The following is a 24,980-nucleotide window of genomic DNA, read 5'->3' as shown; positions in this document are numbered from 1 at the left end:
TCCTGTGAGGAAGGCGATCCGATCGGCGGATGTGCAAAATCTCGAAACAGGTAAGGGTGGAGAGCCCAGCAGGACTGATCCAAGCGCCCCAGGCATTCTGCCTAATGTGGACATTTTAATCGACAAAGATGCAGTTGGAACCGTCATAATCCACGCTCCCCCCCAACTAAAACGGTGTTACATTTTAATAGCCTTTAAGGGACACGTTCCCCCGAGCCTGCCTTCTTTCACTGTACTTGAGAATGTTTGTTTTATGTCCTGAGCCTTGTTCAGGAACGTGATGGATGGCATGTTCAACATCTCACCACCAAATGTTTCTTCCTAACTATTACCAAATGTTCCCTCCACTCCCTACATCCGCTAAGCTTTGTTAATGAGCAGATTAGACCGGGACAATATTTACTAAACGCCGAGACTTGGTAGTTTGCAGCGGAAACTTGGTTGTATTTAATTTAAATGAAATAACAACGGATGGGTATCCCCGCAACTTGATTATTTGTTTGTGATGCTCGCCTCTTCTGCCTACTTGTTTGTCCCTTTACTGTGTTTACCACCGCACAGCGAGGCTGGAGCTGTGAGTCGTAGATGTGTAGGCACAACACGAGGTGTGCCTGAGGCGGATAGTCACTTCTATCTCCACCTTCAGTCTGGCCAGGTCCGGCAACCACAGAATCCGTTTTGCGCTGTGCTCATTAATGTATTCTGTGAAATGCTTTGCCGTTGATGAGGCCTAAGGGGTGGCCCAACGCCATAGTCAGTAATAAAAATGTGGAGTGTAGTAACTTGATGGCATACAGTGCCCAGATGTCCCCCTTTATTTCCCAGCGCCACAACTCCAGATTTCACAGGGTTCAGTTTGAAAAAGAAAGGCAGCTTTAATAATGCAAGCATTTACAATGCAATAAGTCTTGCTTTTGTCAGAGTTTAAGCTATTAGCATTGTAAATGGCAATGCTTTTTATTTGTTTTAAAAACCAAAACATAAATAAAAGGCATTGTCATTTACAATGCCAATAGCTGAAACTCGCATAAATGCGAGACCTATTGCATTGCAAATGCTTGTTATTAAAGCAAAGAATAAAAGCATAATCCTCGCCTCTGGTCTTGACATAGAATTGGAAAATCGAATGGTATGTATTGTGCATGTTTATTAAAAATGTGTTAATTTATTTGATTACCTTTAATTTATTGTGTATGAATATTTGTAACAGACTATCACCCATTTTAATAATTTATCTTTTTTTAGATGCCCTAACTAAAGGGTGTTACCCTGCACCCGAAGGAAACATTTATCATAAGATTTTGCATATTCCCTCATTTATGTCCGAGATAGAGATGGTTCTGGCCGTTGAGATGTTTATGGTCTCGAATGCTGGCAGCATTCAAAGCCCAAGTGGCTCCAGGCAGAAACTGCAGCTAGTCCTGAAGAGGTGAGGCGTGCACCTTTTTTAGGGTTTGCATCACAGTGTTATTTCTTATTAATTCACTTTTTTGTATTTGCATTTGTAATTATTGTTCATGAAGGAAGCAGTATTGTCTTAAAAATGCTTATGTAAAATGAAAATTCCAGGCTGTGGATGATATTTGATTAACATGGAGGAATACGCATACTTCGGGGGATCACTGCTTTTTATGATGATGCAATATGTGCACATCTTATCGCTTAGCAGTATTTGAACCTATTTTTGAATGAAAGATTCATGTCAATTTTAATTGAATGCAACTCAAGCGATTTTTAGGTCTCGCCTGAGACAGCGCTTTAGCGCTGCTCTGGCGAGACTTATAGTAAGCGAGTTTTGGAAGTGCAAACAGTGGCTTTTCACGCCTCCAAGTACAGTGCATGTGCGTCGGCCGGGCGCGCGCACCATTTGGAGGCCTGAAAAGCCACTGTTTGCACTTCCAAAACTACTTTCACTTTCGCCTGCCACACGACCGCGCTTTGAAGTGTGATCGCGATTGCGATCACTTACATTTCGCGGGCGCTTTGATGTTCTCAGTGAGCCGCGCCTCCACTGAGGACATCAAAGCGCCCGTGAACACCATTTGCCACCCCCTTCCTGTAAATAAGGCACATACTTTGAATTGCAGAATACTGCGTTAAATATACTTCATGTGTTACTCTACTTTAATCCACTACAAAAGCTATGGAGAGGCCAAGACAAGGGCTTGTGCGGCAAGTTTGAATTTACAGTGGCCAAAGCAGAAGAATGTATACTGATGGGGAAACTCGGCCGCTTGAAGATTTCACCTTAAATAGTTTGGAAGCACCGTTGGTTCGTTAAACTCACATGAGGCAGTGTTAAATGAGAAGCCACACAACCGGCACGGTCGCCCACGTAACAGCAGGTAACCGACAAGGCCCGACTCGTGCAAGACAGCGTTACACCATGTAACAAACCAGGCGTGGTCAGTAGGCACAATGACACCCAGCTGGACAGCCTTATGTTGCCGTTCTGTATGGATACAGCCTGCAGGCCATTCTCCGGATACTAATAAAACGTTCTGACGTGGCTCTGAAGTGTTGTTAGGCCGATACCTGTGGGCACAGGTGGGGTTTCTCGCCTTAACTGCTCTACAACGTCCACATGATAGAACTGCATATTTGCACTTCACTTCCCCCAGTCAAGGCTTCCATCGGGCGCTTACTTTCATTTGGGGGTGAAAATGCAAAAACCCCATGTCTGACACCGAGCTTCCATTGAAAGTATACACATTATGAGCTCTAATACTCGTGAGGGCCAGAGGGCCTCCCTCGCTCCCCTGCGCTTCTGTGCTACAGCGCCCACTTCCAGGGGAGACAGGCACAGCAGTGCCTGTAGCAGGGACCTCATTAAGAGAGGCGTCCAGGGTGCCCCACGGCACCCACCATGCTGGCTAATAGGCAGCGTCCTCGCTGCTGCAGTGACAATATCGATCGCTGCCAATGTTTGCACTGCAAACACACACAGACGGACCTATAGAATATTAACAGCATAGGACGTGTTTTTTTCAAAATGGCACCCGAGTCCTTTACAGACACGTGAGCTCGATGTCCATGGCAATATCTGGGCAATTTTTTTTTTTTTATATCGTAAACCAAAATCACTTACTCATCTGCAGTTCACCACACTGGATGAAGTAATTGTTGCTTTTCATTTGCATGTACCCTTTCCTGTTTCATTCATGACTCGAAAGCTGGAGAGGCAGTCCATGCCCCCAACCCCCCTTTTTACGCTTCTCTTTCGCCAACCTGACTGACTCGTCAGTTCTCAGGGTGGAGAGGAAAGGGGGCCTCGGGGTCACAACCCTGGCAATCTGCAAAGGATCTGTCGCTTCCAGCAGCTGTCCTAGCTCCCCACGGGGTCGGCAAGAAAATAAACAGGGGAGGGGGTTGGGGCGCAGAAGGCCTTGGAGGAGAAAAGGAAGGGATTTCTTTGCCTCGCCCTAAGAGGCCATTCTAGGCTTAGCTGACACTCTAGAGACCCCTGTGAGATGCACAGCAAGTTAAGTCTGGCTTGCTCTACTAAACAAAACAAGCATTGGCATAGCCAATAGGTCTCGCTTTTGGGACCTTGTAAGTATTTAGTTATGCAACTGTTGCATAGTTAAACACTTATAAGGTCCCAAAAGCGAGACCTATTGGCTATGCCAATGCTTTTTTGCTTTCCCTCGCTTCATATGTCAGCAGGGCACCCGTTTCTCCGACGCCGCTCTTCATGTGCTATGTTACCAATGCTTGTTTGTTGAGCTTCATGCAGCACCGTGTTTAACTAATGGCATTTTTTATTTATTTGTGCTAAAGCGCCACACATCGCGTGCTTAGCTGATGCATTTCTTGCTTAATTTACTGTTTATTGTAGCACTACAATGTGGTGACAGCAGTAAATCACCAGAGAGGAGCGGTGTTTCATCAGCGCCTCGGGCAGAGTAGAGAATGCCAAAGTGCAGCAGCAGCACATTGGTCCGAACATTACACACTGGAATGTAGTGACAGCTGAACAGCCAATAAAAATCCCACGGTCTTAAACGAAATGGTCAAATTGTTTTGAGTAATCGACTGGAAAATTTTGAAATGGGTTATGTGTCTAGCAATCTAGTGCCAATCGATTACCTACTTGCATGCTTTTTGTGTTATCCTGGGCAAACTAGTCTACTCTATCTCCCTCTACTTTAGATATCCCAACAATGATCCAAGTGCACAACCATAATGAGAGCCGACTAGTTTGAGGTTAGCTCGATCTTGTCTGTCGCGACATGTTATCTCTGAGGATGCGTGTAGATTTGACACCTTTATTTTTGCAGGAAAGTCGATTAATAGCTGATGCTGGTGTAGAGCAGGGCAGTGCATTTAATAAGCACCAAAGAGTCCTGTAAGGCTGCGGAGTCTGACTCCCCCTTGTGCTCCGCATAAATCTTGAGCTCGAATCTCACTTTAGTAATTTAGCCTGTCTTGTGCCCTTTTAATTCGGAATTCTTGTATCTTCCTGTGCTCAGTTATTGAGGATGTCGCTGTCTGTGTGAATAATTTCCCACAGTCCAAACATTTCACCATCTCTCTGTTTTAAAATGTAGTGACAGCTGAACAGCCAATAAAAACCTCACGCTTTCCAAAGCACCTGCACTACGACACATTGGCGCTATATAAAGCAGATAAACAAACTATTTAAGTGAAACTGCCAAGGTACCTTGGCCAATGTTTGCAGCTCCAGACTGCTTGGGCAGAGATATATTCCAAGCACTATATAAACAAAAGTATACCAAATAAACTCAAATAGAGAGGAGCTTTGGAGAGGGCCGAGCCAGGCTCACGAGCTGTTCATGCCGCCTGGCCTCTGCAGCATCCCACAGCAGCTCAGATAACTAGGTGAAAATAGCTGAGCATTTCATCCCACCACAAACACACACAACCACACACACAACCACACACACAACCACACACACACACACACACAAGCACACCCACACACACAACCACACACACACAACCACACACACACACACAAAGTGACTAAAACTTTTTAAAAAAACCTGCAGTACTGAAACAAGCATTTGCAATGCAATAGGTATCGCATTTGCAAAAGTTTAAGCTATTGGCATTGTTCATGACAATGCCTTTTTTTAATCTATTTTATAAAACAAACACATAAATAAATGCCATTATCATTTACAATGCCAATAGCTAGTGTTGCATTATTATTAGCAATGCCAACTGCTCACACTTCTATAATGCGAGACCTATTGCATTGCAAATGCTTGTTCCAATTATTATCCACATAATAAGCTATTTTCTACAGGCACTATCACCGACTGACAGATCTGATATGTATGCTGGTCCCTTTGTGTTGTTTGCAGATGTTCTGGTTAAAAGGAGATGGGTCTCACACTCGTTTTCACAGTGGCTAATGCTACCTGAGCCCTTCATGTAAAGTCAGCAGTGTACACCAGCTAATGGAAATGTATGCCAGCAACAAATAGACAAAACAATGGTCGCTTCTGTCTTACTTATACTTAGTAAAATATGGGTCATCACAAGGGGAGGGCAACCTACCATTACAACGTGTTTACATAATAACACAGATAGCCCGGCGTGTTCACTTTTGGAAGTAGCTAATGTGGTACCACGACTGGGTGGCACCCATTACTATTTTCAGTTTCCCGAAAAGATATCTTCCCGATTTAAAGCTTCTCTGAGGATCTCAAAAGCAAGAGGCACCACAAAGGTTATAGCCCCTAACCCTACCAAAGCTTGTGGCATACCTATGTAAAAGTTACATACAGTGCCTCCACTCTAATTTCAATGAAAGGAGAAAGACTTTTACTGCTAAATATGCATTCTTATAGATATTTCCGACTACAGATTCCTTTCCTTTTGAATATTGTTCAGGCATCAGACTGGATCTGGAAAATCTTTTGCAGCACCCCTGTAGCAAAGGAGATGGCATTGTTCGGTCCACTCCAGAAGTGACCATTACAGAGACCCTTCTTGTGGCTTGGGTGAAACCCTGTTCCGGACTTCAGGCAAACATACAATTTGTACGTTGTCATCGCTTGGTCTCAGATGATCCGACTTAATTGACTTAGGACCACACTCCAGTAAGTCTTGTTGCATGAACCTCAGTGAGCAAAGTCATCCGAGTGCATTCCCTATTACTCTACCAGTCAGAGAATCGAAGCAGTTCGAAAAGTTTGGGAAGCGCATATTTTCTTCTACTAACTGAGCCTTAATTTTGGTGAATGCCAACAGCCTTCTGAGGCGTTATAGCCACGCCCTTTGAAATTATGTTGCCGAAATCCTACCTGGTGTTCCAGATGTTTAGTGTCCTGCTCTCACACAAGCCGCTCGGGAATGCCGTGATGTGGCAAAACTTACTATCTGATGTGGATTAGACATTACAGATTCTCTCAGTCAGGCATTTGGCACCATGTAGCTAGAAGACGGCACATCTAGATAAGATCCACAGACATCTAGGGCAATGTCCAGTCCACTTTGATGGACATGCCCTTTGATGGGTCTCACCTGTTTCAGGAGTAAGTGGACTCTGTCTGTAGGAGGCTGGCTCAGTATATATTATCCACCTTTGGTGAGGCACTCTACAATGAGTCCATGCAACCCTTAGTGATAGTGTTTAGGTCCCTGAAAAACAGAGCTTCTAAAGGGTAGCTGTGCAGAGCAGTTAAGACTTAAAGCAAGTGCATTTACTACTATGGTCAATCAGTAAGCTTTTCACACAAGAAAGAACCACACCAGGTAAGTAGAAAAATACTTTATATTTATTACTACACACTTGACACTAACTTGGTATATCTCCTACCCGGAGATATCAATTGCACAAAGAAATATTTTGGAAATAGGTAAGTAGCATAGAAAAACACATCAGGCCCAAACAGGGGGTGGGGAGGTGGAGGCAAACCATATACTAAAATAGTGGGATTTGCGGTAAGTACCAAAACAGGACTAGTACCCAGGGATGAATTACCTCATTGGAAACACAGAAGAACCCAAGGTGAGTAGCAGGGACCCCAAGGTGCCCGGTTGCAGAGTGGTTACACTGGGTCAAACGTTTATTGGATAACACAGGGTAAGTCGCGGTTGGAATATTACAGATCTGAAAGAAACACGTTTGTTAGATTCCTCACCTTAGAATATCCCCAGGCGTCAGGCTGGATCTGGAAAGATTTTTCGTCAGCAATACCCCTTGCGCGTCGCTAGGCATCGTCTGCGGCTCCGCATCCGTCGCCGTGCGCCGGAATGACGTCGTCAGAGTACTTAGACGCCGCCCTCGCGCGCTGACGTCAGTTCTTCTTTTTTCCGCGCCAGACAGCGCCGATCCGGGAAGAGCTTACCCCTTTAGTCACTTTTTTACTAAAACATTTTGGACTCTTTTGTCTACTTGACTCAAACTGGTGCCGGTGGGATGCCTGCTTTTAAAGCCTGTGACTCCTGTCATCGATTGATGTCGGTGACGGACCACCACCGCCGGTGCCTTTACTGCCTGGGGGCCGACCACGATGCGGAGTCGTGCCTCGACTGCCAGGCCTTGACCTCGAAGGCTAGGCGGAAGCGGTCCCGCAAGCTTCTCGAGCTCCGACACTCGGCTCCACGCCGTTCACGGTCCAGGAGGAGGTCGAAGGACTGGTCGCGGAGCCGCAGCCACCATCACCGCTCGTCGGGTTCCAAGTCTTCGGGTAAGTCGAAGCATGGTAAGAAGTCCAAGAGACGACACCGCTCTTCGGACTCCCCTTGCCGGTCGCGCGACTCGGTTGAGGGTCTGGGTGGTACCACCCCCGCGGCTCCACAGGAGCCGTGTCCGTTCCCATACCCACCGGTTCCTGGGACCGACGGGACTCCGGCGGAGATCAGTGCCTTCCTCTCGGCCATGAGGGGCCTGGCTCTGCCGTCGACGCCTGACGGTGAACCTTCGGGCCCCGCGGGCTCGACTGGGCCACCTAGCGAGCCAGCGGCTCCGGCGCCATCGTCAACCTGTTATCAGGAATCGGATGACGGGGGTGACTGGGAGGGGTCTGAGGACCCTCTGGCCATGCAGGCCAACTTATCTCAGGACTGGGCAGATGAGCTGGGGGATGCCAGTGGTCTGGACACCTCCCCGGACACTGGTTTCATCCCTCCTCCGACTGTGGCTTCGGAGGAAGGTGCTGCATTTTCAGTGGTGTTGCGCAAGGCGGCCGAAGCCCTTGGGCTGGAGCTGCCTGCTGTGGCCGTGAGGACTAACCTCCTCACTGAAGTGCTTCAACCGTCAGCAAGCTCCTCGGAGCCTCTGCTGCAGTTCATTGAGGCACTAGTGGACATTCTGAAGGGCACCTGGTCCAAACCCTCCACAGTACCTCCTGTGGATCGGAACGTGGCCCTGCGCCACCGCCCTGCTCCGGGCGACCCCCAGTTTTCTGTCCCAACACCCCACGCCCGAGAGACTGGTTATCCAGGTCTCTACTTCCCAATCCTCCTTCCCGTCCGCTCCCCCGGATCGGGAATCCAAGAGGCTGGAGCAGTTCGGTAAGAAGCTGTTCTCTTCCCTTAGTTTGGGACTGCGGTCCTTGAACACCGCTTGCCTCTTGGGCCGTTAATCTCACTCTCTGTGGGATACGGTGGAGGACGTGCTGCCCCAGTGTCCGGAGGAGGCCCGGACACGACTCGCCCAGGTTCTTGCCGACGGGCGGGATGCAGCACGACATGCTATTCGATGTGGACTAGACACTACGGACTCGCTGGGTAGGGCGATGTCAACCACGGTGGCGCTCCGCCGCCACGCCTGGCTGCGGTCCAAGTCTTTTTCAGGGGATGTCCAGAGCACCCTCATGGATATGCCCTTTGATGGCACTCGCCTTTTTGACGAAAAGGCGGATAGTGCGCTGGTGCGCTTCAAGGACTCCCGGGCTACGCCCAAGTCCTTGGGCATCTCGGGGCCGCGACCACAACCTTTCGCCTTTAGTCCCTTTCAAGGCCAAGGAAGGGGCGCCCCCTCACGTCCGCCTAGCCACCGGCCGCAGAACCAACCTGCACGTGGTCACGGACGTGGATTCCGCCGAGGCAGTACCGGGGGTCAACGTGCCCGGTCAGTCCGCATCAACCCCGGCAGCATCCGCCTCAAAGCCCTCCTAGTCCGTGCTTTCAGGCCCATTCCACGCCAGTGGGAGGCAGAATTTGCCATCACCTGCTCCACTGGCGTTCCATCACGTCGGACAGGTGGGTGCTGCAAATCGTCTGAAGGGGCTACTCCCTCCTCTTCGAGACGACCCCTCCAGCCATGCCACCCCAGTGCCACTGCATGTCGGGGATCACTTGAATCTTCTACGGGAGGAAGTTGCAGCCCTCTTGGCCAAGGGGGCCGTCGAGCGTGTTCCTGGTCCAGAAGTAGGTCGTGGTTGCTATTCCCACTACTTTCTGGTTCCCAAGAAGGGCAAAGGGGGCCTATGCCCTATCTTGAACCTCAGGAGCGTCAACGCCTTCCTCCGGAAGGAGAGGTTCAAAATGCTTACCCTAGCTCAGGTTCTGGCTGCCCTGGATCCAGGAGACTGGATGGTAGCGTTGGACTTGCAGGACGCTTATTTTCACATTCCCGTCCTGCCGGCCCACCAGCGTTACTTGCGGTTCATGGTGGGTCAGGAGCATTTTCAGTTCACGGTGCTCCCCGTCGGCCTCACCAGTGCCCCTCGAGTGTTCGCAAAAGTGATGGCGGTAGTCGCAGCTCATCTGCGCAGATCAGGGGTTCCAGTCTTCCCCTATCTCGACGACTGGCTGTTGAAGGCGGGCTCGCCCCAGCAAGTCGTCTCCCACCTCCAGACTACGGCCGACCTCCTGCATTTGCTGGGGTTCTCCATCAACGTGCCGAAGTCGCATCTGAGTCCCTCCCAGAAGCTCCTTTTCATCGGGGCGGTTCTGGACTCGGCGCAGTTCAGGGCTTATCCTCCGGAGCAGCGGGTCCGGCATATTCAGGCTCTGATTCCCATCTTTCCGCCTCTATCCCGGGTTTCGGTCAGGTTGGTGCTGCGGCTTCTGGGTCTGATGGCCTCCTGCATCCTGTTAGTGCATCTCGCCAGATGGCGAATGCGGGCTCTGCAGTGGGACCTGAAGTTTCAGTGGGCCCAGCATTGGGGCAACCTGTCCGACTATGTCTTGATCTCGGAGGGCACTGCAAAACAGTTGCTGTGGTGGCTCACGAACCGCGATTAGGTCAGCGGCAGATCCCTCTCCCTACCCCACCCGGAGCACATAGTGGTGACGGATGCGTCCCTCCTGGGATGGGGGGGCCACATGGGGGAGGCGGAGATCAGAGGACTCTGGTCTCCGGCGGAGTCTTGGCTCCATGTCAACCTTTTGGAGCTGAGAGCGATCCGACTTGCACTGAAGGCATTCCTTCCCGTTGTCCGGGAAAGTGTGGTGTAGGTGTTCACGGACAACACCACCGCCATGTGGTATTGCAACAAACAGGGCGGGGTGGGGTCGTGGACCCTTAGTCAGGAGGCTGTGCGCCTCTGGACATGGCAGGAACATCAGGGCATCACCCTGGTGGTTCAACATCTGGCGGGCTCTCTGAACGCCAGAGCAGACAAACTCAGCCGCTGGTGCATGATGGATCACGAATGGCGCCTCAACTGGGACGTGGCGCAAGGCCCCTTTCGGCAGTGGGGAGAGCCTTGGTTAGATCTATTCGCCACCGAAGAGAACGCGCAATGTCAGCAGTTCTGCGCGTTGGAGTTTCCAAGGCGGCACTCGCTCGGGGACGCTTTTCGTCGCGAGTGGAGTTGCGGTCTGTGTAGGAGAGTAGGGTCTGCTTTCTATGTTCACCCCCACTTTTTGCTTTTGCTTCACTGGTTTTCGACTTAGATGTGGCTGTGGGCCTGCCCAGCTGTTCTCTCTCTAAATTTATACTATGTACTTTAGGTGCATAACCCAATTGGTAAGGATCACCTTATTGGACCCTGTACAGTGTACCTTAGGTACCCAGGGCATAGGTGTACCCTAGGCCTACCAGGGGCTGCAGCATGTATTGTGCCACCCCTGGCCTGGCCTTCCATTATGACACAACTGGCTGATCACTCAGCTGGGGCAAGGTCATGTAATCACCCCTTGCTTAGGTGTAGTATTCCTATACCTACCTTATATATAGACACATGTGTACCTATCAGCCACTCCTATGGCAGGCCTTAACAATCCTGGAGGCAGAGTGTTTGGTAACATGTGAGATGGTGCTCTAGCATGAGCTGAGCCTGTCTGCAGCTTTCGGAACCATGTCCTTATAGCTGTTCTATGATATAGCCTACCATATACTCTTAAAGTACCTTATAATCTTAAACGGTTATGGTAACTATGGTGTGGCTTTATCAAAACATGTCGTGTAAGGTGTCTAACACTGTGGAATAATACCCCCATACCATTTCTGGACATGAGGATATTATTCCTCCCTTCTAGAGGGAGAAGACATGTTGAAACCTACTTACCCGGTTAAAGTTAACCAGGGCCCCAGCATCACAAAATGGATGCTGCTGCCACAGACACAAGTCTGACCTCCTGCTGCTGGGAGTCCTTCCAGCGAGGGAAGCTTGGACAATAGGTTTCCTGCCTTGGGAGGTGCTAGCACCACCCCAGACAGGCCTTAGTGTATTGGGGCAGGGAGGGATGAAAGAAACTAGACACTGCCTGTGGCACACAAGGTGTCCCATGCATAGTCCAGTTCAAACCGGTGCAGGGGCACTCCAGCCCCAGCTCTGGCGCGAAACTGGACAAAGGAAAGGGGGTGTAACCACTCCCCTTCCGGGTCCCACCCATAGGAGGGACCTTGCAAGTAGCCCAGCCCACTAGCCCAGTATATCAGTAGGTAGCTGAGCCCTGCAGAATTAGTTTAACCTGAATCTGCAACTTGAACAGAAACTCTGGACCTTCGACATTCGACCTCAGGAAGAAGACTGAAGAAATCTCCCTTGTGGCCAAGGAGTGACCACCCTGGGCAACCAGGCACTATCCAGCGACCGCTGCTTGCTTTGCGACTGATCCTACGAGGGACGACTGCAGAGACTGACCAGCGCCGTGACTTCCAGACACCTCTGAACCAGATCCACATCGACAGCAAAGCTGAGACCTGTGGAGGCGACGAGGGACGTGGGACCGGCGACCTGGGAAAAGTGGCTAGTAACTAACTAGCGCGACTTCTGAGGCTTCCTCGAGGCTGTGCTTGGGGAATTGAGAAGCCCCGATCCCGAGCACCATCTGCAAAGAAGATCAGCTCCCCACACTTCACGTGTTCTGCGTGGGGCCCTTCTGCACCTAAGTTGCTCGACGTGTTGTCCGGTTGCTGGTCCGTTGGCTAGTAGCCTCTGCGACGACGAACCTTTGAATCTAACTTGCTGGTCCGGCTCCTCCAGACTGGCACCCGCTCCTCTGTGAAAGCGAAGCACCCCAGACCTTCCTGGTCTGCACCAGAAGCAAGTCCTCCGTTCTTCGTGGGTTCCGCTTGCCAAGGCTTGGTGAGTCCTAGTTCGACTTCGACGCCGCCGACAGCAAGAGCCTTCGTGGGACAGCTCGCCTCCTGGTCCTGGTCGTCCTCGACGCCTCCTGGTACCCGTGGCTGCTGCGACAAGCTTCACCTCTATCTGCACGACATCGCCTGGTTCCTTCCTGGTTCCTTCCCGGCTCCTGGCTGGTGACCTAGACTCTGTCCCTTCTGCTTGCAGGTATCCTTCCTTCTTGATTCCATCCTTGCGATCCACCGGACACTCTTCATTGACTGCCTGTCAGCAACTTTCCTTCAGGCATACATAGGAGTCAACGACGAAACCCGACGCAAGTTCACACCTATGCACCCGCAGCCCGTGGGCTAGGTAACTTGAGTACTCCGGTGCTCACAAGGGTATTGACTATCCTAGGGTCTAGTTTCCGAGTCTCAACTTCCTAGCTATTCCAGAAGTATCCTAAAACTGTTAAATTCTAATAACTACTATTTCTATCGACTTTTACGCATTACGCGTGAGTGTTTCCACTCTGCACCTGAATCCCGTGGGCCTCCCACTCCCTAACCTTTGGTAGTATAGTGTAGTCCCAGCGATGGCCTAGGCCTATCCTGTGTTCGTGACAGTGGTTCTTATACCACTTACTTAGTATATGGTTTGCGTGGCCCCTAGGGCCTAACTGTATTACTTACCGGTGTGACTTAATGTATGCTTAAATAAGACTGTGTTGTACTTACCTCGAATCTCATAAAGAGTGCTGAGGGTTTGACTAGAATAAATACATTCTATTTTTTATATATATCTGTTGTGATGTCCTTTCATTTGGTATTCAAGGGATTACAAATGATATAACAGCTGGCTTCACATGCCATACAGAGTTTAGCCTAAGACTGCTCTTGTCCATGCTACCACTAAGATAGCTGGTCTATAAGGTTGACTTTACAACCAATCACCATAAGGGTTGTTTGGACTGATACAAGGTGTACACTAGAACTAGTGACATCATATATCAGGCCAACTTCTCACAGTCTGTTGTATGCCTTTCCGCCTATACCACTTCTGCCCAGAGTGCTGAAGAAGATCAGGTGCGACCGGGCCCAAGTCATCTTGGTTGCTCCGGATTGGGCACGAAGGTACTGGTATCCCGAGCCACTCAGTCTGTCAATCGATCCCCCGATAGGACTGCCTCTTCAGGAGGACCTTCTGTCGCAGCAGCAGGGGACGGTCCTCCACCCGAACCTGTCCAGCCTCCACCTCCATGCGTGGAGATTGAGCGGCGACAGTTGATGCTATTTGACTTTCCTCCTGAAGTCTGTAATGTTATTCTGGCAGCCAGGCGTCCCTCCACTAAAACGGTATACGCCTGTAGGTGGAATAAATTTGTGGCACGGTGCACAGCAAAGGCTGTGGATCCCCTTTCCGCCCCTCTTTCTGAGGTTCTTCTCTTCCTTCTTTCTTTGTCCCAGCAGGGCTCTGCTCTGGCCACTCTTAAAGGTTATCTTTCGGCTATCTCTGCCTTCCTCCGGCTTCCTGGTCAGCCTTCTCTTTTCAGATCCTCCGTTGTTTCTTGATTCTTTAAGGGCATTACTCACATGTTTCCGCCTGTCCCTTTCGTAATGCCTCAGTGGGATTTGAATCTTGTCTTGACATATCTGATGTGCGCTCCCTTTGAGCCACTAAATAATTGTCCTCTTCGTCTGTTGACGCTTAAGACTGCTTTCCTGGTAGCCATCACCTCTGCTAGAAGGGTGAGTGAGCTCCAGGCTCTCTCTTCTAAGCCTCCTTTCCTTTCTATCCATCCGGACAAGGTTGTGCTCCGCACTTGCCCTTCCTTCCTTCCTAAGGTTGTGACTGCCTTTCACATCGGGCAGTCTGTTACGCTGCCCACCTTCTTTCCGCCTCCGCATCCCTCGAAAGAGGAAGAGAGGCTCCACCGTCTGGACCCAAAACGTGCGCTCTCCTTCTATCTGGACCGCACAAAACAGTTCCGGGTGGATGACCAACTCTTCGTTGGCTACGTGGGCGCTAAGAAGGGGCAAGCGGTGCACAAGCGGACCATCTCTCGGTGGGTCCTTTTGTGCATCAAAGCTTGTTACTCCTTAGCTTAAAGCGAACCTCCTGTTGGGCTAAGGGCCCATTCCACTCGGGCCACAGCGGCGACGACTGCCCTGCGTCGGTTAGTCCCCTTGCAGGACATTTGTCAGGCAGCAACGTGGGCCTCGCTGCACACGTTTGCCAAGCATTATTGCCTGGACAGCCAAGTCCGGAGAGACGGCTTCTTTGGCTGCCCTGTTCTCCAGGACATTCTGGTGTGATCTTGGTTCGCAGACCCACCACCCGGGTTGGTATTGCTGGGGTATCTATTCTAAGGTGAGGAATCTAACTAACGTGTTTCTTTCAGATGAACAAGTTACTTACCTTCGGTAACGATATATCTGTAAGAAACATTAGTTAGTTAGATTCCTCACCGACCCACCCATCCTCCCCATTCTGCGAACCGACATCTAGGGTTAAGGTTATCCTTTTCAGGGCCCTAGACTTTTTTGGCACCAGTGTCGGTCTCTTGCATGGCTCTGCGTTCCTGGCGCGTAAAGCTATGTACAAGAACTGACGTCAGCGCGCGAGGGTGGTGTCTAAGTACTCCGACGTCATTCCGGCGCATGACGCCAACGACGGCCGCGGAGCCGCAGACGACGCATAGCAACGTGCAAGGGGTATTGCTGACGAAAAATCTTTCCGGATCCAGCCTGACGCCTGGGGATATTCTAAGGTGAGGAATCTAACTAATGTTTCTTACAGATACATCGTTACCGAAGGTAAGTAACTTGTTCTTCTAGGACCCTTCTAAAAGGACCCCAAAGGTACCACTTTGATCAAGGAAGGTTGAAGCGCCACACCACTCGTGGATACCCCAGGATCCAGGACACCTACACCAGGGAGCCCAGGTGCATAGGGATGAAGTGGTGTCGGAGCTGCTCATAGACACCAATGGAGGTTTGTGGAAGTTCAGCAGCTACAGTGTCTCGTGGGCCAGGCCACAGGAACCAGGACATGGAATCCAGATCAGAAGAACCTGAAAGCAGAGGGGACAGAGTCCAACCCACCCGGAAGGGCACAGGAGCACAATACTAGCCCTTGGTTCTTGCTGTAGCACAGTGAAGATGAAGCAGCAGCTGTGGAGCCCCAGCGACAATACAGGAGCCTTCTATGAGCTGTCTCACGCTGGTCGACGAGTGCAAGAATGTCAGTGGCCGGCAGGACCATCAGCAGGCCATGGCAAGCACAAACAATGGTTCGCTGAAGATGTTGTGTTGCAGACCATCAAGGTCGGTGGGACTAACTCAGCAAGGGTAAGTTAGGACCAGCCTGTTTGACATTTTTTTCTTTTTTACTTTTTTTTTCTAAGACTTCAACTTCCAACCAACATCTTGCATAGTATTTTGATCTGCAACTTATATTTCACTTTGACTTGGCTTTCGTCTGGAGGACAAGCTATGGTATTTGATATTAAAACAGTTTAACCTTTGCATTGTATATTGTGCAAAGTTTAAATGTCATAATGTCATATTTCTTTATGCTCGTATAATGCCTATTATTTATTGCCAAGTTTACACACTTTTGTCTGCCGCTTCACAAAGTGAGAGAAAGAGGGGACGAAAGAGCAAAGATGCGAGAGCGGACACAACACACTGAGTTTCTTAGCAAGAGAGTCATTTTTGGAGACAAAGTGTTAGTGAGAAAAATATAGAGCAGTAACATGGTTGTTCTAGCAACATACTGAGTAAAGTGATAGAGTGAGCATAAGTAAGAGAAAGACAAAGTGATAGAGAAACAGAACGCAGGTGTTATAAAGATATGTATGCACTGGGAGCTGTAGATGGAAGGAAGCTAATAATGAAGTGCGAGACAAAGGAGAGAGAAGTACGAGGGAATAACAAGTAGATTGAGAAAGGCAAGGAAACAGAAGAGACAATCGTTCTGTGACCCATTAAGTGATAGTAGGTATTCTGGACAGGAATTTGATGCTTCTTATGTGCTGTAATACATTACAAAAGGCATCTCAGTATGAGATCTGTGGAACGTAGACCCCATATTTCAGGTTCACGGTCTCTACCCACAATACCTGGGCGGCAGGTATTCTGAGGCATACTTAACTGCAGGACAGGTGTTGTGATCATTATAGTTGATGATGAAGAAAAGTTACCGATGCACTGTGAACACATTAACCCTTATGGATAAAGTAGCAGCACAGAATTGAACCATTTCATGGCCTAGCAATTCTGATGCAGATTTTTCTTGTTGTGTGACTTTTTACAAACATTTTCTGGAATTTATCAATTTGATGGGCCCCACGTTTCCTGTTTCATAAAGTATAAATGTACAGTGGTGAATTGCCTAATGTAATGAGTTCCCATTCAGAATACCCTCCAAGCTATGTCTTTTTATAAATAAGTTGGACAAATATGCTTTAAAATATACCAGATAGTTCCAAGTAATCGCAAATTTACCAAGCCGTATTTCCCCCAAATTCACCCCATACAGTTTCGCACAGTGTTAAACAAGGGTACACACAAAAATTCCCTTTCCGCACACAGACAAAAATTATTAGAGTGAACATTTCTCGGGACTCTGCCTGGCTCAAGTTATCGTAATGGCACAAGTTTGGGCAAGGAGAATTTAGAATCCAGAATTCGTGGGCATGAGCATTTGTCCTCCAATCAGGCTGCCACTTCGGGAAAATCTTCTGTTGCAGCACCAGGTCATGGTCCTACATCTGGGCCTGCACACTTTCCAAGTCTATCCTTGCAGCTGGAGCAGCAGCAGTAAAAAAACTTTTGGCCTATCCTCTGCAGTTGTCAATGGCACCTTGGCAGCCTGGTGTCCCTCAGCAAAATCAGTATACACCTACCTTTTAGGCTAAATTTGTGAGTTGGTGGGGGCGAGGCCAAGATGGCAGTCAAGCTTTGAGTCTGCTCCAGTCACTGGACTCTCCTTTACCCTTATCCTGCCTGGCAACAGAGATCTGTTCAGGTGCAGGGGCTTGTTCTTACAGCCCCGGTGTGGTTTAGCTCGCCCGGGCCCCTGGAGAGGCAGCCTAGGTCACCGTTCCTGTGCTGTGCCGAACTGTGGAGCTGCGTGGTCGAGTTCCATGCCAGCCGAAGGTGACTGCCTGCTCTTGCTTGGGGGGGCGGTGTAGGTTGTCCTTCTGCTGGGTTATGCAGCGGATCTGGCGGCCGCCAGGAATATGAACTGGGCCACGCAGATCTGACCTGGAGGGAGCCATCGCCCAAGGATTGTGCCGCTGTGGTGTCGAAGGCCACTGGGAGCCTGGATTGGTTTTGAGGTGTGGGCAGCAGACCCGATATGGTCATCTCTGCCTGCATTCTTCCCCAACCCCCCCTGAGGACATGCTTTGTGGCTTGGCAGGGGCAGAGGTTGTAGGACAGCCTGGGCTGGAGTTGGGTGATCTGCCCCTGGATGTGTTGGCACTGCAGAGCCCCCTCTCCCCCTTTCTCTGAGGTGTGCGGACAGAGCCGTGTGGTCGCAGCTGCAGCAGCGGGCGGGCTGTGACCTGCTCTGCTGACTGGGGGCGCAGAGCTGGAGGTGGGCTTGTTGTCTATTTTTCAGTATTTGTAGGGAATGGAGATCTGCTGGATCATCCTTGGATTTTGGCTGCCCTTGCTCAGTCTTATCTGATCGGAGTTGCGGCGCGGGACCTGCCGTGTCTGGACTTTTTGCCCCCCTCACATCGGAGAGGGTCCTGTGCACACCCGAAGTGGGAGTGGGCCTCTTGGCAGTGGGGGCCTGTGCATACTCTTCTCCCTGCCCAGCCTCTCAATTCTGTGCCCCCCTCCCTGGCCGCTTTGATTTGATCGGTTCATTGCCCGATGGAACCCTGCTTCATAATTGGAGAAGGTTAGAGCCGGGATAGTCTGTAGTGGTGGGAGGCCCTGGGACTGGTAGCAGGTTTCTCACTTTCGTAGTCTGCTGGACTGGAGTCATTGTTGGAGAGTGGGTGCAGGAAGGTGCCGTCGCAGACCCCGGTCCAGGCCAGAATCGTCCAATATATGGTCTTGCTGCAGGAACTCAATGGCGCACTGGCCCTTTTGCTAATAGGTTTCACTAAAGCTTTTGACACTGTGTTGTGGGCTTTTATGGTTGAGGTTCTCCGTTGGGGTGGCCTAGGGGAAGGGTTCTGTCATATTATCCTGCTTCATTATCATTTCCCAACTGCTCAGGTTCGGGTGAATGGGGTCTTGTCTTGTCTCCTGTATTTCCCATCTGGCATGGTGCGTGCCCGAGGTGCCCACTGTCCCCATTGCTGTGTGCCTTGGAAGTAGAGCCCCTGGGACAGCTCATACAGAGGGCACTGCATCAGTTCTAATTGGCGCAAAGGCGTCACTGTGTCGATTTATGAAGCAGAAACCACTTCTGAGACCCAAGACTGGAGGGGCTCCTCAGGTAAGGGAGGACTCACAGATAGCAGAGTCCAGCAGCTAAAGCAGAGTAGAAGGAATTATTTGGTGGTCCTGAGACTTCAAGAGAAGGGGGCAAGCCCTTGGAGAAACCTGGGTTCAAAGATGTAGAGACCAGGTTCAGTCCTTCTCACTCCCAGGCAAGTAGCAGCATGCCAACACAGCAAAGCAGTTAGCAAAGTGGCAGTCCCTCCTACAGCATGGCAGCTCTTCTTCCTGGCAGAATGGCCTTGGTTCTTGCAAAGTTCAGATTTGGTGGTGTCAGCGGTCCAGTACTTATACCAAATGTGCCCTTGAAGAGGGGGAGACTTCAAAGAGGCTTTTGAAGATCACAAGGTCCCTGCCTTTTCATGCCCTGGCTCCTGATTGCTTTTACTGCCCCTTGGCCACAAGTACCTCAGCTGTGAAAACTCGATGCCTCAAGACACCGCTTCGCCCATTGCCCCAGGTCCAAGTGGGAGTGGATCAAAGGTGTCCCCGAGCACCTTCAGACCTGAGCCCCCTTGTTGGTTCAGTCTGACTGGGTTCCCAGTCCAAACCTGCAGTCTCTTTCGGGCTAGTCTGATCCCTATTGACTAACATTGGGCACCCAATGCTGTAGTAATCCTCTGCACCCGAACACCCAAGAGCCTCCAGTGGTGGCCTGTTGATGTGGCCTTGGACCTTTCCCCATACTCACCTTAGGTCCCAGAGATTGGTCCCATAAGTTGCAGTGAAGTGCCAGAATGCAGTAGATGTTTTCCCACATAGGATAAGATTTGGCACCTGATGCTGAAAAGCACCTCTGCACCTGGCCTTACCAGTGCTGCCCAAAGTGACCTGTTGTTGCTGCCTTGGACCTTGCCCCATACTTACCTTAAGTCCAGAAGATTGGTCCCGTAAGTTGCTGTGAAGTACCTGTATGCAGTGTTTTTTTCCTCCAAAGGATAACATTGCAGCCTCTGAAAATTGCACTTTTGAAACCTAAAAGTATTTCCATCTCGAAACGTACGTACCTGATTTGTATGATCTTGGTGTCAAAACTTGTATAAAGGTAAGAATTATTTTTATAAATAGGTGTGGATATCTTTGAGTCGTGTGCTGCATTTTTTGACTATCTGTGTATTGCAGCTGTCTAAGGCTGCTCGACCACACTACCCCCTAGAAGAGCACCTTGGGATTGCTAGCGCAAGCCCCTGTCCACTTACAAAGGAATCCCTGGACTCTTTGCACAGTATACGTCTTTTTGGTATACTATATAAATAGCCAGCTTCCTACACCCAGCCACCATGGCACGCAAGCCATGGACACAGCACCCACAGACCCCGTGAATCAGACTGCCAGAGTTCCAGCTAATCCTCCCCTCCCCCAGCAGCTTCAGCCTCCAAGTCTCCTTAGTTTGCCCTCTGACCCTCATAGGCAAACTGTGGGTGGCAGGATATGTCATCAACTACACCGCTGGAGGTCAATAACCTCATTCCCCTGAGTTCTCCAGATTGTCCCACGGGGCTACTCCTCCCATTGGTGGCCACCCATCCACGCATGCCATCTACTAGCGACAGGCTGACAGAGGACCATCTCTTCACCAGGAAGTGACAGCTCTTGGCCAAGGGAGCCATAGAGAAGGTGGAGGCATTACAAGTAGGGCCTAGGATGCTTGTTTCCAGTCCAGGGAGGACCTGGCTTGGCAGTTCGGGCTGGACTGTTCCCATGAGGCACAGGGTCAAGACTGATTTGCATATGGCTGGGTTCAAACTGGAACGGCATGGTGAGCAAAAAAACGATGGATTTAGGCCCAGATCTCTCTACTGGGGTGAATGTATGACATTGTTCTGCATTCTGTCCATCAACTGTTGTTTTGGCATTACAAGTAGGTCATGGTTGCTAATCCTACTACTTTCTGGTGCCCAAGGACAGAGGCCTTCGTCTTATCCTAGACCTGCGCCGTCTCAGTTTCTTCCTGAAAAGGAGAAATCCAAGATGCTCATGCTTCCACAAGTCCTGGCTGCCCTGGAGGCTGGCTGGTATGGTTGGACCTGAAAGACTCCTAATTAACATCTCTGTCCTTCCTGCCCACAGAAGTTACCTGCAGTTCGCGATTGGTCGCAAACACTTTCAGTTCATTGTGCTCAGGTTTGACCTTAGCACCCCTCGGGCGTTCACCAAGGCAATGGCGTTGGTTGCAATTTATCTGCAGAGATCAAGGTTGCCATTCTTCCCCCATCTTGACGACTGGCTGTTGAAGGCGGACTCGTCCCAGGCAGTCGTCTCCCACCTCCAGACTACGGCACTCACTGTGGTACACCATTAATATGCCGAAGTCAAACCGGACTCCCTCTCAGATGCTCCCTTTCATCTGAGCTGTCCCAGTGGGGAGTCTAGGATATTTGGGCTATAATACTGATGTTTCAGCCAAAATCCTGGGTTTCAGTAAGACTGACTGTAAGGCTGCTGGGTTTCATGGCTTTTGCAACCTGCTTGTGTCACATGCCCACTCTGCAGTGGAACCTAAAGTTCCAGTGGACTCAGTATCAAGGGAATCTCTCCGATATGGTCCAGATCTGGGAGGGCACTGCAAAAGATCTGCAGTGGTGGTTAACAATGTCAGCGGTTTTGTGCACTGGAGTTTCCAAGGCAGCTCTCGCTCAGAGAAGCTTTTCGTCTCGAGTGGAGCTTGGGCCTCTGAACGCCTTTCCACCCATACCACTCCTACCCAGAGTTCTTATGAAGATCAGGAATGACTGGTCCCAAATTATCCTTGTGACTCTGGACTGGGCTCGGGGAGTATGGTATGCCATTTGTTGAGCATGGCCATCTATCCTCCCGTTCAGGCTGCCCATTACGGAAAATCTTCTCTCACAACAGGAGGAGAAGGTTCTCCACCGTGGAAATTGAGCGGTGACCGTTGACAGCTTTTGACCTTCTGCTCCAAAGTCCTTAATGTCATCATGGCAGCAGGCGTCCCTTCACCAAGATGGTATAAGCCTGCTGTAAGGGCAAGTTTGTGACATGTTGTGCAGAAAGACAGTTTGACCCCCTTTCTGCACCCTTTCTCAGCTTCTTTTGTTTATTCATTTGTTTAAAAAGGAGTGACTGCCAACTGGACCCAAAAAGAGCGTTGTCATTCCACCTTGACCACACATAACCAACTCTTCGTGTGCTATGTCTGAGAAAGGGATGGCTGTGTAGAAACGGGCCATCTACGGATGCATCCTGCTTTGGATTAAAATCTGCTAAGCATTGGCCAAGAAGCAACCCCCAGCGGGTTTGCGTGCTCATTATACTGGAGCAAAAGCTGCGACCACTATGTTAGCACGTAGAATCCCAGTCCTAGGCATCTTCCAGGCTGCAACGTGGGCCTCTCGCACAGGTTCTATAAACACAACTGCCTGGACAGTCATGTCTGTGGGGATCGGCATTTTTCCCATTCGATCCTGCAGGTCATTTTGGTGTGAAATTGTTTGCAGACCCACCTCTGGTAAGGTATTGCTTGGGTATCTATTCTAAGGTAAGGAATCTGCAGCTAGAAGTTTCTATCAGATGATCAAGTTACTTACCTTCAGTAGCTCCTTATCTGGTAGAGACTCTATCTAGCTGCAGATTCCTTACCAACCCACTCTGCAAACGGAATTCTATGGACTAGGCTTTTCCCCTTTCAGGGCCCTAGTTTTACACACCAGTGGTCTGTGTTCTTTGGGTTTTTTGGGTTTTTCTTTTTTTGAAACTCTTTTTATTAGTTTCAGGTACAACAACAAGAAAATACACATCTTCTGTATAGCATATTGTTAAACACTTGTGCATTACAGATCTCATAAATGCAAACATCTACAATAGCTTGGAATCCATTTCACAACAGCTTAGGAGCCTGCCATAGTCTCCCTTCATCCTGCATACATAACAATGGTACTGTCCCTCAAGCTTACCCATGACACTTCACATGCTCAAATGTGCTTTAGGCGATTATGTACTTATAGTAACTCTCGGTTAGGCTTCTAGCTGCGGCTGGCACCCTGTCCCTTTCCTTCAGCAATTAGCTCCCCTGGTTCCCACCCTGCCACTATCTGTGGCTTAACCAACAAAGACGTACGCAGGGGATCCCATATAGTCTTCGGTCTGTAGGTGAGTGGAAGTAGTTCTGAATAAGTCAGAGACTGCTCTTGCCAAAATATTAGATCCTGGGGCCAATCCTTGAATTTGGCGGCCCTTCCCCTACCCCATCTGGAGGCTACTTTTCATTTGGCTAACAGTAGCCCTAACGCCGCGTATTTCTTGCAAGCAATCTCAATCTCCTCCATATAGTCCAGCAGTGCCGTGATAGGGCATGCCGGCAGGGGAGATCCTATCATTTGTCCCAGCGCTCCTATCACTTTCTGACAATACTGTCCGATGGCTGCACACTCCCAGGCCAGGTGCAGAAAGACTGCGCCCTCCCTCCTGCAATGTTCACATTTATGACTCTCCCGTATCCGAAACTTGTGCATCTTGACTGGCGTGTAACGTAATCAATGGCGGTATTTATGATGTATTATACGTAAGCGGCTGCTGCCAGAGAAATGCCTGATCTTTTGGCGGCGACATTCCCATTGTTTGTCCGAAAGGGATGTACCCAGCTTCGCCTCCCAATGCATGTGGGAGCCAGTAGGGACACCCCGCAGCAATGTTTGTGTGTTAGGAAAGAGGAGAGGTACCACATATGTAGGGGAGGTGCATTGACGTAAGACATCTAGTGAGTTTAAAGTAGGCAGTTTGTGGGGGAATGTAGGTGTGGCCGCTTTAACATTCTGCCTCAGCCTTACATGCAAGAAGAGCTCCGTAGGCGTGGGCTCCATTCCCTGAATAAAATGTTCACGATCATGAAAGATGCCATTGGTGTCCAGATACCCCCAGGTCTTAACGTTTACTTTCTGCAAAAGTTTTCATCAACCAGTTTCTTGCATCACACCAAGATCTAGATGTCGGGGAGGTGCAACAAAGGTGAATACAACATTGGTGTAGCCAGTGTCTTTGCAATTACCCACCAGGCTGCAGTAGTAAGGCTACCGTAGTGGGGTCCACCTCTCTTTCCAGGGGTCTTGAAGCATTGAACCCTATCATTGGATTTGGGTCCATATAGGCCTGCTCAATGGCTAAGTATAGCATATGAGGAGGAGGGTGGCGCCAATAAACTGCAAAGTGTGCTTGTGCACATAAATAGTATAACTCTATATTAGGGGCTTCAAAACCCCCCTGCGAAAAGGGAAGCTTCAATATCTCTCATTTCTGCCTGGGTTGCTTACCTCCCCAAAAAAGTGGTATCAGCTGAAACTTTACAGCTTTGAAAAAATGTCGTCCACGTTTATAAGGTATGTTTATAAATAAATAAGTAGCTTTGGCAGGATGACCATCTTGATCAGGGAGATTCTCCCCGCCATGGACAGGGGCATAGCGATCCAACTTGTGATTGAGTCCTTTATGGCTGTCAGAGCTTTCCCATAGTTGACACACATTAACTCCGCCTTATCTCTTGAAATAGTTAGCCCCAAGTACTTCACTTTGGAGGCGCACCATATTATAGGGTAATCTAGCACATAGGGGTGAATAGTCTCAGTGAGGGGACTTCTCCTAATTAAAATGAACCCCCAACATTTACCTGAACTTTATGAATTCGCATAGTATGGGGTTGAGGCTGACCTGCAGGGCTCGAACATATAGTGTGATGTCATCTGCATAGAGACACAACAAAATATGTCTAGTAGGATAACGAATTGCATGTTCTCGGAGATTTTGGCTTAGCTTAGCCACCAATGGCTCAACAGCCAGCACAAATAGGAGGGGGGATAGTGGGTACCCCTGTCTCGTGCCATGCAATACCGGGATCGGGGTTGAGCACTCGCTTGTGGCTGATGGAAGAGCAGTTCTATCCATGAGAGGAGGCCAGGGGGCACTCCCTTTCGCCTCTGTGCCTTCACGAGGTAATCCCATTCCGCAGAATCAAACGCTTTAGTTGCGTCCAAAAAGACCGCCACCATGCCCATCTAAGGGTCTATATCATGCATCAACGAGAAGAGGGTGCGAAGGTTGTGAGGTGTTGCACGTACAGGGATAA

At 49.7% G+C, this 24,980-nt stretch overlaps 1 protein-coding gene across 3 annotated transcripts in view; it reads left to right on the top strand.

Annotated features, from left to right (window-relative positions):
- The window catches only part of TOPAZ1 (testis and ovary specific TOPAZ 1), a 1,878,688-nt gene that overhangs the window by 1,840,296 nt on the left and 13,412 nt on the right, over nt 1–24,980 (top strand). For all 3 annotated transcript variants that reach the window (XM_085630596.1, XM_085630595.1, XM_085630594.1), the window contains one exon: nt 1,246–1,429. In XM_085630596.1, the coding sequence (XP_085486722.1) occupies nt 1,246–1,429 (184 nt within the window). The remainder of the gene's footprint in view (nt 1–1,245; nt 1,430–24,980) is intronic.

This window comes from Triturus cristatus, chromosome 10, assembly GCF_964204655.1.
Source record: "Triturus cristatus chromosome 10, aTriCri1.1, whole genome shotgun sequence".
Classification (NCBI taxonomy): Eukaryota; Metazoa; Chordata; class Amphibia; order Caudata; family Salamandridae; genus Triturus; species Triturus cristatus.
This window is presented reverse-complemented; position numbering and strand designations above follow the sequence as displayed.